This window comes from Peromyscus maniculatus, chromosome 1 (genome assembly GCF_049852395.1).
Source record: "Peromyscus maniculatus bairdii isolate BWxNUB_F1_BW_parent chromosome 1, HU_Pman_BW_mat_3.1, whole genome shotgun sequence".
Lineage (NCBI taxonomy): Eukaryota > Metazoa > Chordata > Mammalia > Rodentia > Cricetidae > Peromyscus > Peromyscus maniculatus.
This window is the reverse complement of record NC_134852.1, coordinates 151,814,603-151,829,738: the sequence shown is the minus strand read 5'-3', so window position 1 is coordinate 151,829,738 and position 15,136 is coordinate 151,814,603. Positions and strand designations below refer to the sequence as shown.

General features: G+C 57.3%; 3 protein-coding genes across 5 annotated transcripts; 1 reads left to right on the top strand and 2 right to left on the bottom strand.

Moving 5' to 3' along the window:
- Nucleotides 1-146: 146 nt before the first annotated feature.
- Polr2l (RNA polymerase II, I and III subunit L) lies at nucleotides 147-2,344 on the top strand. Its single transcript, XM_006977234.3, has 2 exons — nucleotides 147-305; nucleotides 2,081-2,344. Exons 1-2 carry the CDS (start codon nucleotides 211-213, stop codon nucleotides 2,187-2,189), a joined length of 204 nt encoding a protein of 67 aa, XP_006977296.1. The 5' UTR covers nucleotides 147-210; the 3' UTR covers nucleotides 2,190-2,344.
- A 1,738-nt stretch (nucleotides 2,345-4,082) lies between these two features.
- On the bottom strand, nucleotides 4,083-8,449 carry Cd151 (CD151 molecule (Raph blood group)). Its single transcript, XM_042257601.2, has 9 exons — nucleotides 8,338-8,449; nucleotides 7,273-7,404; nucleotides 6,439-6,529; nucleotides 6,125-6,316; nucleotides 5,738-5,812; nucleotides 5,374-5,478; nucleotides 5,129-5,287; nucleotides 4,942-5,028; nucleotides 4,083-4,854 (listed from the first exon to the last, which is right to left on the bottom strand). The coding sequence occupies exons 3-9, from the start codon at nucleotides 6,520-6,522 to the stop codon at nucleotides 4,795-4,797; spliced, it is 762 nt and encodes a 253-aa protein (XP_042113535.1). The 5' UTR covers nucleotides 6,523-6,529; nucleotides 7,273-7,404; nucleotides 8,338-8,449; the 3' UTR covers nucleotides 4,083-4,794.
- Nucleotides 8,450-9,198: 749 nt separating this feature from the next.
- Nucleotides 9,199-14,880, bottom strand: Cracr2b (calcium release activated channel regulator 2B). 3 transcript variants are annotated; one of them, XM_015996081.3, is made up of 10 exons: nucleotides 14,704-14,880; nucleotides 12,124-12,324; nucleotides 11,935-12,046; nucleotides 11,409-11,568; nucleotides 10,818-10,964; nucleotides 10,632-10,722; nucleotides 10,306-10,398; nucleotides 9,963-10,129; nucleotides 9,811-9,882; nucleotides 9,199-9,600 (listed from the first exon to the last, which is right to left on the bottom strand). In XM_015996081.3, the coding sequence occupies exons 2-10, from the start codon at nucleotides 12,295-12,297 to the stop codon at nucleotides 9,423-9,425; spliced, it is 1,194 nt and encodes a 397-aa protein (XP_015851567.2). In that variant the 5' UTR covers nucleotides 12,298-12,324; nucleotides 14,704-14,880; the 3' UTR covers nucleotides 9,199-9,422. The 3 variants fall into 3 exon arrangements, with proteins under 3 accessions (XP_015851567.2, XP_015851566.2, XP_076419911.1); XM_015996080.3 differs by lacking the exon at nucleotides 14,704-14,880 and adding an exon at nucleotides 13,967-14,106; XM_076563796.1 differs by lacking the exon at nucleotides 14,704-14,880 and adding an exon at nucleotides 13,012-13,034.
- Between the last annotated feature and the right edge of the window lie 256 nt (nucleotides 14,881-15,136).

Sequence of the window (15,136 nt, the reverse complement as noted above, 5' to 3'; positions counted from 1 at the left end):
TCGGAGCCCCGGGTGGGCGCGAGCAGAGATCACCGCCGCTGCAGGGTGATCGCGGGAGCGGAGGCGGGGCCGCGGCGGGGTTCGGGGAGATGCGGGGCGGGGCTCAGGATCGTGCGGGGCGGAGCCTGGGCGCGATGAGCCCCGCGCTGTGGACGCGCCTGGGCGGGCCTTGAAATACCGCTGCCGGCAGCCTGCGCGCCAGACGCCGCCATGATCATCCCAGTTCGCTGCTTCACCTGCGGGAAGATCGTCGGCAACAAATGGGAAGCCTACCTGGGTCTGCTGCAGGCCGAGTACACCGAAGGGTGAGGCGGCGGGCCTGCGGGGGAGGGGGCGGGAAGCAGACGGGCGGGGGTGAGAGTTCTGCGGCGGCCCCCGGGGGTTAAGACTGAGGCATCCTGGGCCCGGGATAGATGAAACTTTTGGATGGAGAATTGTCTGTGGGAGCAAGGCAGCGACTGAGGAGTCAAGTGAGCAGGCAGCGTTAGGAATTTCAGACTCTGGTGGTCCCCCAGCCCAGCCCTGTGATGTATTCCCGGAAGAATGATTCTTTCTTTAGTTTGTTTTTGAGGTAGGGTCTCACTGTGTAGCCCTGGCTGGCCTAGAACTCTCTATGTAAAACAGGCTGGTCTTGAACTCATAGAGATTCTCCTGCCACCTTCCTGAGTTGTTGGGATTAAAGGCGTGCACGCCCAGCCTCGCTGAAGTTTGGAAGGTGGGTTTCAAGCTGCTGTCCTTCTGGAAATCTCTGAGCATCCTTCTCAAAGGTGACAGGCACCTCTTCATCCGCAACAGAACACTCAAGTCGCTTCCCTACCCATCTACTACCTAACCTGTGTCAGCTTTCAGGCATACTTCTATGCATTTAGAACCTTGTGGACCCTTATAAATGCAGGACAAAGCCGGGTGGGGGTGGGGAGCAGACGACCCACGCCTTTAATCTCAGCACTCAGGAGGCAGAGACAGGTGAAGCCAGCCTAGTCTACAGAACGAGTTCCAGGACAGCCAGAACTGTTACACAGAGAAACCCTGTCTTGAGAAACGAAATAATAATAATAATAAATATAAATATAAAAAATAAGGGCCTGGAGAGATGGCTCAGAGGTTAAGAGCACTGACTGCTCTTCCAGAGGTCCTGAGTTCAATTCCCAGCAACCACATGGTGGCTCACAACCATCTGTAATGAGATCTGGTGCCCTCTTCTGGCCTGCAGACATACATGCTGTATACAAAATAAATAAATAAATCTTTAAAAAAAAATAAATAAGATGCAGGACAAACTCTGATATTCAGGCTTTGTGGGTGCGTAGCAGCTAGCCCTCTGGGACCCTCTTTACCTGGGCAAGAGCTTCTCAAGCTCACTAGATCCCAGAGAAATTAAACTCAGTTGGTTTGCAACCTCTCTCCAAGATGTAGAGGAATAGAACCAAGGACAGAGACAACAGCCAGTTCACAGCATTTTCTCAGAGTCCACCTGTGGGGCCTGGAATTCAGCTCCTTGATGAGGGGCTATTGGTCTCCTAAGCTTCCCCAAGTAACTTTGGAAGCCCATAAAGCTACCCCAACCCTGGGTACAAGAGCCAGAAGCAGAGGTGGGGGGCTAGAATATGGTTGAGCTGTTAAGAGCGCTGGCTGTTCTTCTAGAGGACCCGGGTTCGATTCCTAGAACCCACATGGTGGCCCACAAATGTCCATAACTCCTTTGGGCTTCGGCAGGCATTGGGCATTGGGTACAGAACACCCATACACATAAAATGAAATTTAAAAAGCAAGTATGGGCAGAAGGCAGGTAAGGGTATAGGACACTAAGATTGGCATGTGGGCATATACATGGGATAGGTGTACCCTGGGGAGTCAAGTGTACATCTAGGTGAGAAAAGCGACTCACCAGCCTCCGCTCTAAGCGTCTGGGTGCATATTCAGAACTCTCCAGGCCGTTTCCCTGTGGACTGCTGTCAGGTTTCAGTCCCCATTTATGTAGATGTAACCCACAGTAATACACAGAGGCAAGTTGGAGGTGGCTGCAGACCTGTGCAGACTGTAGAGACCACATCCAGCCTCCCTCCCCCTCTCCTTGCAGGGATGCCCTGGATGCTCTGGGCCTGAAGCGCTACTGCTGTCGCCGCATGCTGCTGGCACACGTGGACCTGATTGAGAAGCTGCTCAACTATGCCCCCCTGGAGAAGTGACTGCCGGAGCTTCCTGTCCTCCTCTGCTGGCCATGGGCAGTCTGTCACACTGAGTTCAAACTGAGGTGTTGGGGAGGTGGGCGGGGTGCCTGGCTGTGACCAGGTCCCCTCACCCTGGAAGAAACGGTTCAGTAAAGACCTTTGCAGAGCCACCAGCAGGTCTAACTTTGTAAGGTTCTCAACATCATGCCTGTACTGCCTTTGAAGTTACCTGGCCTGGTTCGTCTTTCCCCCGGGGCTGGTCTCCTTCCTCTCACCTGACTTGGGGGTCCAGTCTTGTGGGGAGCCCCTTGCTTCTGTTTCTCTGGGCCTTGACCTGTTTGATCCACTGGCTAGCCTTACAGTCTTGCACCTCCTTGCTGTAGGGCCTCTGCTCTCCCTGCCAGTGTTCAGGATGGGCAGGGTAGACGTGGCCACACCGTCCACAGGCAGGGCCCAAGCCTGGGAGGATGCTCCTTTGGAATGCTGAAGCGTGCGTGGAGGCCCACCCAATGTCTCACCGACATGCTCTAGGGATTCTTTTTTATGTGTCTGCTGTTTTTTCTGCTTGTATGTCTTTGCGCCGCTTGTGTACCCACAGAGGCCAAAAGTTTAGACAGTATGAACTGCCACGTGTTCTTTTTGTTGTTGTTTGAGACAGGGTTTCTCTGTGTAGTCCCGGCTATCCTGGAACTCAGTATGTAGACCAGGCTGGCCTTGAAACTCAGAAATCCACCTGCCTCTGCCTTCTCAGTGTTGGAATTAAAGGTGTGTATCAGCCGGCAGTGGTGGCGCACGCCTTTAATCCCAGCAGAGGCAGGCGGATCTCTATTAGTTCAAGGCCAGCCTGGTCTACAGAGCAAGTTCCAGAAAAGGCAGAAAGGCACAAAGCTACACAGAGAAACCCTGTCTTGAAAAAAAAAGTATGTATCACCTACCAAACCCAGATATTCTAGAAAAGCAGCCAGTATTCTTCACCTCTGAGCCATTTCCAACTCCTGAGTATTCCTGAAGCCACAAGCTCATGCCCTGTCCTCCAGAATCCAAAGAACCAAGTCCTGGATCCTAAAGAACATTAGCCGTGAGCCCATCTGCTACCCATGCCTGAGGATCTTGTTTCCAGAATCTTCCCAGACCCAGCAGCTAGGCATCTCTGCCCTTTAACCCAAATCCCACAGGAGTGGGAAAGTACCCGGCACTAAGAAACCTACTCAAGGCCAAAGGAGGTCCTTTTAAGGACCTGGCTCCTGGGTATTTGCATTAAACGTCCCAGGGTTCTTTTTAGCACATTGATCCCTCTTGAGACTTTTATTGTTTGGGGTTTTGTTTGAGATAGGATCTCACTTATGTAGCCTTGGCTGGTGTGAAACTCACAGCGGTCCGCCTACTTCTGCGTCTCTTGGGTGCTAGGATTAAACGTGTGGTGAGCACGCACACACTAGTTTGTTTCCAGGGGAGGTGTTGGTTTTTTCAACCCAGGGTTTTGGAGCCTGTCTTGGAACTCTCTCTGTAGACCAGGCTGGCCTCAAACTCACAGAGACCGCCTGGCTGTACTTCCCAAGTGCTGGGATTAAAGGCGTGCACCGCCACCCACCCAGCTGCCACACTAGTTTTTAAAGAGGAAAACAGCTTTGCCTTGGGCTGAAGCCCAGGGGACCCCCCAGGACCCCACTCCTCCAGCTGCTACTAAACAGCATAGGACTGTTGGGGACAGAGAATCAGCTCTTAGGGTACATTTGTGTGTCTTTGAGTATGGGCAGTCTTTGCCTGGCTAAGTCCAGGCCACAGTGAGCTGGAGGCTCTCCAGCTACCAGAGGTCAGCCTAACTGCCTCTGCCATGGGGCTTCACCATCCTTGACTCTTCTGAGTACTCCAGCTACCCTGGACCCTAAGGTCCTGTCAGCAAGCTGACTCGACTGTTTATACATTTATTGAGCACCTGTCACATAGCAGGAGCACATGTGGGCATCTGGAATACAGCAGTGGATGAAAACAGCCATGCCCCATTCAGAGATGTTCCAAAAGGAGACAGTGTACAGGAACGTGGGGCATTTGCATGGTGTTATCAGAAGTGGGCAAAAGCCAGGGCTGAGGCTGTTAGGAGCAAGAAAGGCCTGGATGGAGAGGACAAGGCATATACTGTGGGGTTGTGGTTCCCCTCAGCTTGCCCCATTAGTTTGGGGTAAGCAGATCTGAGGGTTCCCAGCAGCGGGCATGAAGGTACCTAGCCCACCCAGAACGGCCCCTCCCCACCTGCTTCTACCCACCATGCAGGTGGTATGCCCAAGTTTTCTCCAGACTTATTACAGATCACAGCTACCCAAAGGAAAGTAGCCTGTGGGCAAGAGGCACTTTTGTCAAACAATCTAAACCCTCTTCTACCAGCTAGGTCTAGCCCAGCACTGGCAGCCGGCCCCTCTCTTATGCTGGGACAAGTACACCGCCTCGAGCCTTGGGACTTTGGTATGCAGTGAAAGGCACTTGGAGCTCCCCCTGAGGTGGGGTCGCCAGGGGTCGGGATGGCATGAGGACAGCTTCCTCTCTGGCAGTCAGCAGTCTAACTCAGTAGTACTTTGTAGTGGGGTGGGACACAGTGCAAGGCTGGCAGCCCGGCCTGGCACCGCGGTCAGTAGTGCTCCAACTTGAGGCTTCTGTACAAGCAGCAGGTGAAGATCATGCCGAAGACCTGCGTGGGGACAGGTTGGCGTAAACAGGGCTGTGGGCCACCGGCCACCCCGGTGTTCCCACCTAGTCACCTCCACCGTTTCCGCACCTGCACACAGGCGATGCCGAGGCCCACAGCCCCGATGACGCGCAGGTGCTCCTGAATGAAGGTCTCCAGCTTACTGATACAGCCACCCTAGTGGGGAGAGAGTGGTGGTGGACCTTGCTGGCTCCCACATGCAGCCCTGTTGGGAGTCAGACCAGTCAGTCTGGCCCCTTCCTGAGCACCCACCTACCTCCACTTTATAGATGTTGGAGGCATGGTCCCGGCGCCCGCAGCCAGGTACCACAGTCTTACAGCAGCTGTCAGGAACCACACGGTTGCTCGCCTCACCAGAGCGGATCCACTCACTGTCTCGCCAGTCCTGAGAGTTGTTGCTGCCACAGCAGTGGAACTACAAGGAATATGTGGCTGAGCCCTCCAGCCTGCCAGCACATAGCACCATGCTGGGAAAGTGGGGAGCTGCAGGGGGACACCCACCTCTTGCTGCAGTTTGTCTACGGCATTGGTCACACCCTCCTGGCCTGACTGTTGATATCTCTTGATCATGGTGTCCTTCAGATTCTCCTTGAGCTCTGTGTTCAGCTGTGGGTAGGATCAAAGTCTGAAACCGCCCACCCCACCCTCAGGGCAAAGCTAAAGTCAGGACCCCCACCCCACCCCCTCCGTGGGACTGTCAGGACTAGAAGAGACACCAGACAAGAACAAGGCCAGCCTGGAATGAGTGACACTCTCAATCCTATGAATACCTCCCTCCCGCAAAAGTCCCAAGTCAGCCCTGGGATCTACCTGCCTGTGTGCACACCTGTTCTGGACTTACCCCATGGCCAGTTCAGGCCCTTACCTGCTGGTAATAGACATAGGCCAGGATGCCGGCAATGATCTCCAGTAGGAAGATGATGAGGAGCAGGATGAAGTACTAGGAAGCAGGGACCCAGTGAGTTGGGGTTCCTAGTACCAGAGCACCACAAAGCAAGTCCCAACCCAAGAGGCCAAGCAGGAGGAATCCAATTAGCAGCTACAGACTGGGGCCACCTAGCTTACATGGATCTGGTCTATGCCCTCAGCTGGTCCAGCTGGGGGATGCCCTAGTAAGTTCAACAGGGACAGCCCGCAGTAACATACTTAACCAGAGTCAAGCCTCAGAACCACTATCAGAGGCCCCTGAGAAACCCATGCCAGGCACCCCCAGCCCCACCACTCCCACCATGTGCCACCAGGCCCTGCTGACCAAGCGTAAGAGATTCCGTCGCTCCTTGAAAGTGGCACAGCAGCCCAGGACTCCGGTCACCATGACAACAACACCAGCCACCACTAAGATGTAGGCTGTGGCTAGGTAGGTGCTTGAAGCCAGCAGGCTAATGTAGTCACTCTTGAGGGCCAGTGTCCAAATGCCCACTGCCATGACAGCCAGGCCAGCCAGCTGTAGGAAGTATGTACTGGTCACTACATCTGGCCCGGGTCTGGAAGCTGGGGACAAGCCCCTAGGCCAGGCCTCCAAGATGAGGAAGAATGGGGATGTAGGGAGAATGCAGCACTTCCTACCCAGAAGCAGCAGTTGTAGGTGAACAGCAGGTACTTGAGGCAGACCGTGCCACATGTTGCCTTCTTCTCATTGAATTCACCCATACTGGGCCTGCAGAAACATGGAGGAGGTCAGATGGCCTGAAGCACCAGGCCTCCAACTAGGAAGAAAGCTAAAAACCAATGGGGGCAGGACGGGATGCAGCAATTCCCAGATATTTCCAGAGTTTGGAGCTCAGCCAGCTGTCGGCCTTTAGAGGAGCCTTCCCAGGAACCATATATGAGTCACTTCCTGGACAAAGGATCAGGTCTAACACCCCTCCTCACAGCCAGACACCCATATTGAATTGTCATGGAGGACCCCCAACCTGCTTGCTGACTCACTCCTGCTGGCAACTGGGGGGAGGGGGGAGCCCCAGCAGACCTTCAGGATGCATTCCTGTGGACTGCCACCCCCACAGCATTCCCTGAGCCCCACATCACCGGCTGATTGCTTAGCACTAACACCCCAGATGTGGCAGAGAAGCAAAGAGCTCAGACCGACCTCAGGTAAACAGGGAGGGCTCTGAGAGCAACCTCTCTACTCCCAGCCTGGGCAGGGACAATAGAGGTGCCGGTAGGTGGAGCCTGCACAATCAGCTCCCCTCTGGGCTGTAGGAGGAGGCCATAGACGTGGATGGCTATTCCCCCAAAGGTCCTCTAGGCACATCCTTCCCTAGACACCAGTGTCTGCACTATGGATAGTATGCAGTGCAGACCTCAGCTGAGCACCCCAGGTCAGGTTTCTAGACAGGCGTGCACATGCAGGGCTTTTCACCTGCCACCTGCAGGCTCTGCCCACGCACCAGCACTCACCTCTATATAAGTCAGAAGGACCAGCAGGTACAGGTCAAACGTCAGTGGTCTGCCCTTCACCTGGCAGGTAGGATCTTGCCACTCCTATGGTGGCTGAAGCAGTGGTCAGAATGATTTCCACAGACACCAGATCTAGAAGCAGGCGTAACAGTCAGGCCTACTATTTTCTTCTGGACCAGGGTGGGGCAGAGGACATTGCTGGCCAGCCTGACCTAGGGAGGGACCAAATGCCTTCTCCAGGTGCTCCACCCTCCAGGCCCATCCATCACTGCCCCTCCCCCACCAAACTGCATCAACTGTCCACTTCTTGGGGTGGAAGAGATTACAGACCTCCATTTGGAAATAGGACCCAAATACACGCTGCCTCACTGAAGGAGGGGCATGACACAGAGACCCGACCACATCGCAAGCCCCGGGGCCAGGCTCTAAAGGCCCAGAACCTATGAAGTGCTGCTTCTGAACACATCCAGCAACCTAAGCCAAGGCACAATCAGCGGACTGAATGTTAATTTCCTGAGAAAGGGCCTGCGTGGGAGCCGCGACCAGCCAGAAATAGCTCCTGAGGCCTGGACACAACCGCCCTACAATCAGCCCCTGGACTTCTTTCTCCTGCGCCCTCGATGGCACTCGGCACCCGCCCCACCGAGAGGACAGGGCACTGAAGGCGGCTAGGCAAGGAATCCCCGCGTCACTGAGATGAAGTCACCACAGCCCCTTACCGGTCCCCCCTCCCCCGCGTGCCAATGGGTGAGCCTGCGGTCTCAGGGGGAGGGAACCGGTGTCCAGGGACAATGAATAGGGTGATCAGACTTTGACTTTCTGGGTTTCTGCATGAAAGGGATCGCCAGGCCTGTCCAAGAACCACGGAGGCTCTCTCCCTGCCCCCTCCACTTCTTCCTTCCCGCCCCGTTGTCGATCTTCCGGAAAGGAGCCTGCAGCCGTGTCCTACCGGCGCTGCCTCCTGGGCGTCCCCGAGGCCAGCGGTGAAGACTGGGGACACTGGTGCGCGAGGCACTCGGGACACTGCTCCCCACACCCTGCGGCCTGGCTCGGCGGATCACTCACCAACCACACTTTGGAGTATCAGCCCCTGCCGCGACCGTAGGAGGGACTGCTTGGAGTGCTGAGAATGCTCGGCCCGGGGCCTACGAGGACACGCCCCGCGCGCGACCCCGCCCCGCGCGAGCCCCGCCCACGACCGGCCAGGGCTGGGCAAGTCCCAACTGGATTGGTGCTAGGGCGCACCGAAGACCGCGCCGCACGGCGAGACCTGGGGACCTGCCCCGTCTGCGGGGCCGGAAAGTTAGCTTGAGGGCGCCGGTGGTCAGCAAGACTCCCCACTCACCCAGAGACAGAGGAGCTAGGCGGGAGGCAGACCCCGGGTGGTGACTGGAGAGGTGGAGAAGGTGGCACCCAGCCCACCAGAGCCCAGAACCGAGACCAAGACCAAATCCTCCTCCAGTCTAAGCCCAGGAAACCACTCTGAGGCTGCAGGTTCTAGTGGCTGAGGAAATGCCAGACGGGAAGCTTCAGGTACAGTGTGAAGGGTGCCGGGAGACCCACAGACACTTGAGGGCCCTGCAAGAGGTACCCAGTCTGGAAGGCATATGGTCTGTCTAGGAACGGTGCCAGGGGATGACAGAGTAAGGACCTGGGCCAGAGAGCAAGCTGACCATGGAAGTGAGGGGCAGGACTCCCTTTCCACATGAGGACTAGCATGGGAGTGGACACTTGTTGAAAGCTGAGTCCTTGGAGTTTCCGCTGTGATGGATGGTGAGGGAGGGCTTGGCAAATGACCAGGATCACAGAACATACACAGGAACCCACAGCCACGGGAATGACAGGTTAGTGTGTCACCTTGTGCCACGGACACCAAGCATGAACCATAAATGCACTGGGCCTCCCAGACACGCGAAAGGCAAGAAGTGTGCAGCACAGTCCTCAGTGGCCTTTATTGGTCCGCTAAACAGAGGTGAGAACAGGATGGAGACTGAAGACCTTGACCACTCAGAGGTTAGTTCCTTCAGGCAGGTGATGATGCTTTCTGCCTAGAGCCCCTACACTTAGCAGGCAACCACCACCCATGACCAGTCCCCTTCTAGGAGTAGCTCCTCTAGATGAGGAAGGCCTAGTGAGTCATTTGGGGCTGGTCATCGGGCACTAGGAAGATGGCCAGAGCCTCGTCTGGGGGGCCGAGCCCAGCCACAGCAGCAGCAGCAGTAGGTGGGCCCAGGCTTGTGGCCAATAGCTAGAGCCTTCCTGTGGCTAGTGCCCAGCAGCTTAGTCTCACAGGCATCTCTCTCATCTCGAAGGCGCAGATTCAGCTCCCTAGGGAAGAAGAGTTTGAGACTGAGGAGGTTAAGATCTAGAGGAAGCAGTGAGTTGGGGAGATGGCTCCCCTGAGTCCAGAGGATTACAGAGACTGCAGCATGAAGGCTATGGAGCCGACATGCGGACTTCCAACAAGATGGGTAGGAGCCAAGAACATCTGGGAACTTGAAACCACTTCTCCACACAGTCTAGGTAGGCCTGACGCACCTCAGCAGCTCCAGCTGCCTTAGGAGGCTGAGTTTCTCTTTCTGCATGTTCCTGGAGACAGCAACCACATCTCTGGGGGGTAGAAGGTTGTGATCCAGATGCAGGATGGGGGGAAGGGACCCTCTACCCTCCCCACCGGCACCTCACCACACCTTTGGGTTTGCTCCTGACGGCCCTGTGCTTCGCCCTCCAGCCGGCTGAGCTGCTCTTGCGCCTGGTCCAGCTGTGCCCGTATGGCCTCATAGGCCCTGCGCAGCTGGCTGTGCTGGGCCTGTACCTCTAGCTGTTCTTCAGTCCGGGCCTGCAGCTGCTGTTCCAGCTGGGGAACGGTGGAACGCTGGCTGGCGAACCACGCCCTCCCTCTCCCCGCCACCCCCCAGTGCCAAGCTGACCCTTCGCGATTCCTAGCCGAGGACCTGGAGGCACAGGGAACCCCCAAAGAAGCTTGAGTCTGTGCGAGGATGCTGCGGGCGTGAACCGATGACTAGGGCTTACTTCCCGCTGCCGCAGGCCTGCCCGCTCCAGCTCCTGCTCGCGGGTCTGCAGCTCCAGCTCCAGGTGGCCCCTCGGTTCCTCCCGGGGTAGTTTCTGGGATGTACAGCCGCACTAGAGCCTTTGCTCCCGGCTCAGAGGAGGGAGGCGGAGAGGCAAGGGTGGGGAGCCAAGGGGTGGAGAGCGCGGGAAGGGGGCACTTGCGGGGGCAGAGCAGAGTTCCCTGGACTCGGGAGCTGCCCCAAGGTGAGTCCTCTGGGGAGGGGCCAGTTCGGGGAAGGCGGAGCCAGAGAAGCCAGCGAGGCTGGGCGTGGCGTGCGCGGGCCCACCTGGCTCTGCCCGCGGTGCCGCTGCTCCCCCAGCTGCTGCTCCAGCTCTTCGTAAAGTCCGCGCACCTCCCTCTCGTGCTCACTCTCCCGCCTTCGAGGAACCGGGACACCACAGGCAATGAGCATTTGCCAGCTTCGTCTCTCGCCCCTCGGGAGACCCCCAAACCTCGCCAGGCCGGCCCTCACCGCCGCAGCGCCTGCTCCAAACCATCGCGCTCCCGGGCCGCCGCCTCCAGGCAGGCCGACGCGCGCACCAGGACTTCCTCCAGAGAGCCCAACAGCTCAGGTCGCTCGCGCTGTAGCCTGACCCAGAGTGTCCTCACAGCCCATTGCCTAGGAGGTGCGAATGGAGACTGGAGCTGGCAGGTGCCGGGGGGGGGTGGTGGCGGGGGTGTCCCCTTTGCAGACGGTGAACCCCTGGAGAACCCAGCAGCCCGGAATTGGCAGCACGTCGGCCGGTCGCGCACGGCTCATCCCTATGGGATGTGCTCTCAGGCCTGCTTAGCCTCTAGAGTGCAAGGTGGCCTGTGTACCAAGAGCGATGCCAGCGGGTGACTAGGTGTCTGGTGGCGCCCCGCCCCGCAGAGATCTGGCCTCCTGAAATGCAAATCCTGAGGGAAATCACGCCAGGCCGCTCTCCCAGACAGCCACAACTGACAAAGGATGGACTGGGGCGGCCTAGGGATTCTTTGGCAACAGACAGGCGGGCAAGGTGGACAGAACATGCCGAGGAGAGGGAAGAAGCACGGGAAGGGAGTGGGCCCAGCATCAACTCACTCGCCCAGGACCCGGGCCACTCCCAGCTTCTCTAAGGAAGTGCAGAATGTCTCAACATCGTCGTCCTCCTCCAGAGAGCCCCCTGTGCTTGACTCAAAGGTTTCCTCAGGAGTCCTCAAGGAGGACCCACCTTGGGCCGACTCCACCCCCACAAACTTCCCTGCAGACATGCGAGGAGAGATGACCAGGACTGCGGGTTAACCCCGGACCTGCCCAACTCCCCCGGCCACACACAACATATCCTGCCCTCTCTCAGGGCCCAGTTTCCTGTTTTTCTTCCTTGTTCTAGTTCTATTGGCCTGGGAATGGGAAATGACAGCCAGCTCCCCGGCCCCACCTGGGTTGGCAGAGGAGAAGGGATTGGGGGAGGGCAGACCATACACTGCAGAGTGGCCGGGGTGACAGAGCAGCTCATAGGGTGACTCTTTGTAGACACTGGAATGCTTGGGTAGTTGTGAAAGGCACAGGCTGTGCAGAGTCTCACAGGGGCCTGAATAGGGTCTCCAGGCGACTGGGACCTGCTCACCCAGGCCTAGGCAGAACTCCCGGGCTGTGAGGAAGCCAGTGTGGGCCTGATCCAGACTTTCAAATACAGCCTCCAGCTGCTCAGGCGTAAGGGGAAGATCACTCTGTAGGCCCTAGCCAGGCAAGAAAGACCAAGGTGAGCAGCCTAGGTCGGCCTTGGGCCTGGCAGCCTCTTGGAACTGTGGCTCACCTGCAAGTCCTGCCTAGTGATGAAGCCCTTAGCATCCTTGTCGCACAGTAGAAAGAGCTCCTGGGCCTGCTGCAGCACCTCTGCTCGATGATGATGCCCTGCCGCGGCCGAGACTCCCTTTGTCTCCTCTTCCTCCTGGCCCTCCCCGGGCCCAGGCTGCCCAGGGCTGGCCATAGGAGCAGATCTTGACTCTAGTAGGTGCTGTGAAGCCAAGGGAAGGTCAGAAGAAATGGGAGGAGGGATGAAGGTGTGTCAGAGGGTGCAGACAGAGAGAGCGCGTGGGACCTCCTTGTACCAGGTAGGAAAGTGAACAGAAGGCAGGCATTGGGACAGGGGTGCTTTAGGGGTGGATGAAGCAGGCTCGGCACCAGAGCTGCTGCCCAGGACCAGTTATCTCAGGAAGCTGAGATTCTGGGAAAAGCCTGAATCACAGGAAAGAGACAGCTCGAGAAAGTGAGGGTGAGCCAGATGTGGTGGCATATCCTTTTTTGTTCTGGAGACAGGGTTTCTCTGTGTAACAGTCCTGGCTGTCCTGAGGTGGCACAGGGGTGGCATACACTTTTAATCCTAGCACTCTTACGGCAAAGTTAGGCAGATATCTGTGGGTTCAGGGCCAGGCTGCTCTACATAGTAAGTTCCAAGATATCCAAAGCTACATAGTGAGATCCTACCTCAGAAAGAGAGAGAGAGAGAAACCGAGAGAGAGAGAAACCAGGCATAGTGGCTCATGCCTTTAGTCCCAGCACTTGGGAGGCAGAGGCGGGCAGATCTCTGTGAGTTCGAGGACAGCCTGGTTTACAGAGCTAGTTCCAGGACAGCCAGAACTGTTACACAGAGAAACCCTGTCTCTAAAAACAAAACAAGAAGAAAGTGAGAGTGTGAACTTACTACAGAAGACTGTAAAAACAGGAGGCTAACTCTTGGCAGCCAGGAGAGAGATTGTGTAGTGAAAGAGGGCCAGAGGGTGAAGAACCTGCCACATCCTGGCCTTGAGAGATCCCAAGCTGGGACTGCCTAAGGAAGAGGGCTGAATCACTTTTGACCAAGTCCTTAGCCTCAGGCCTGAGCCTGTGATACCCTGGCCTTCTGACAGCTGGCAAGCAGAGAGTCAACTCCATCAGCCCCTCCCATCTGCCAATAAGGCCTTAAGGGTGCAGGTGCAAGGCCCCAGCCCTGGGCACTGGACAGCTTTTGTAAGAAACGCCTCCACATCTTGGTTTAAGACAGCCTCTGGTCTTTCTCTCTTCCCCCGGGGCCTCCCTCTCACCTCCTGGAATGAACATTCCACCTCTACTCAGAGCCACCTGTCTGTCCCACAGTGTACTAACCCCAGGTTTCCCAAAGCTACAGCCCAGTGCCACCAACCCAGACCGGCTATCTCCCTTCTCAGTCCTTAGGGATATCTTCCCCCGACCCATATTCCAGGAAGAGAGGAACGATAATCCAATAAGCAAACACGAGGAAGCAGCATGTCAGGGCAACCTGGAGTCATTGCCCCCTTGACGGCTACCCTCACTGCAACCAGACACGGTCACCAACCGCTCCCGGGCTCCACAGGACCGGAGGTCCATCCCAGCCGGAAGCTGAGCTGCAGCCAGGCTCCAGGGAGTCCAGAGGAAGGGCAGCGGGTGGGCCCACAGGCAAACCTCATCCACGCACGTCTAGGCTAGCCGCGGTGCGCCTCGGGAACACAGCCGTCCCAGACAGACGCGTGCGGTCGCCGGTCCACACAGAGGTCCGAAGGTGCGACCACCGGGGGCTGGGAGCCCAGGGTTGGGGGTAGGGAAGCCCGGCAGGTGCGGCGCTGGGACCCCAGCCGCGGGACCTGCGAACCAATGCCTACCTGCGAGCCGCGCCGCCGCACCTGCCGCAGACGGGCCGCTCCTCCCGGAAACGAGCGGGGAGCCCCGCCCTGCCCGGACCCCGACAGCCTGCGAGGGGTGCGGACCCACAGCGACCTTGCGGCCTAACAGTCCCGGAGACCCCGGAATAGAACGTCCGGGTGGATCCACCAGAGCGCTGCTGTTGCTTTGTCCCGCCTCTCCTATCTTGGTGGCCCGACCCAGGGTGGCTAGCTCTCCCGGGAGAGCCACAGGGGGCAGCAATGTTGAGGTAGCGTCCCTCACCCCCACCCCCAAGACCCTTCCAGGGCAGGATCAAGGCCGCGGAGGTGCAGATACCAGCCCCCACCCCGCCCGCCCGGAATATCCAGACTTAGGGTGCCAAGAAGTGTGTGTAGGAAAATGCCGAGCAGGAAATAGACCAAATACTTTCAGTGGCTGTATCCGTGGCTGGGGAGACTAGACTTTCTTCTCTATACTTTTCCAGTTTGGCGTCTTCTAAGTTTTAATGCTAACGGATGACATGTAAGCTAGCTAACTCCTGTGTGAGTTAAGTGAGTGTGGGGACACAGTTGAGACCACCTCAGCAGTCTGCTCCCAGCACTCCTTTCGGGGCACAGTCCTGATTAGGGTTCCCCTAGGCCTAGAAGAACTCAAGGAGATGGTGCCAAAGTCCTACTTAGGAGGAAACCCATCCACTTCCAAGGGTATGCCCCCCCCATCCAGCCCCTAAACTGACCTGAAAAGCTGGCCTGGGTGTCACAGGCTGCAGAGGCGCTGGGGGCCCTGTGCTTCTCAAGGAGAACCACAACAGGCTGGCCCTATACGACAGGACCTGGAGACAAGAGGAGGGGCGGCCCCTGGCACCTAGGCCGGGACCTGCCTGGCCGGCTCGCCCAGTCCTGCTGTCCCAGGTCCCATAACCAGACCAACCGTTATTGTTGGCTAGGGGCTGCAACCGCAGCCACTCTGCGCCTTTTGGGAGGGGCGAGTGGGTGCTGAGCACGTAGGGCTAAGCCAAGTCCTACAGAGTGACAGACAGCTAAGCTCATCCCTCACTCACAGTTCTCCTTCCTCCAGGAGTGTACAACACACACACACACACACACACACACACACACACACACACACACACACATTCTAGCAGAGGATTCTTTCAGGAAACAGTGGTG

Excerpts from the sequence above, each read along its gene's own strand:
- Polr2l (XM_006977234.3), top strand. The coding sequence starts at position 211 with ATGATCATCCCAGTTCGCTGCTTCACCTGCGGGAAGATCGTCGGCAAC. Across the intron at positions 306-2,080 it reads CAGGCCGAGTACACCGAAGG|GGATGCCCTGGATGCTCTGG; the intron begins GTGAGGCGGCGG and ends CTCTCCTTGCAG.
- Cd151 (XM_042257601.2), bottom strand. The coding sequence starts at position 6,522 with ATGGGTGAATTCAATGAGAAGAAGGCAACATGTGGCACGGTCTGCCTC. Across the intron at positions 5,813-6,124 it reads GACGGAATCTCTTACGCTTG|TACTTCATCCTGCTCCTCAT; the intron begins GTCAGCAGGGCC and ends CCTGCTTCCTAG. Across the intron at positions 5,029-5,128 it reads CCAACATCTATAAAGTGGAG|GGTGGCTGTATCAGTAAGCT; the intron begins GTAGGTGGGTGC and ends TCTCCCCACTAG.
- Cracr2b (XM_015996081.3), bottom strand. The coding sequence starts at position 12,297 with ATGGCCAGCCCTGGGCAGCCTGGGCCCGGGGAGGGCCAGGAGGAAGAG. Across the intron at positions 10,723-10,817 it reads TTGGAGCAGGCGCTGCGGCG|GCGGGAGAGTGAGCACGAGA; the intron begins GTGAGGGCCGGC and ends GGTTCCTCGAAG. Across the intron at positions 10,130-10,305 it reads CAGGCCTGCGGCAGCGGGAA|CTGGAACAGCAGCTGCAGGC; the intron begins GTAAGCCCTAGT and ends ACCGTTCCCCAG.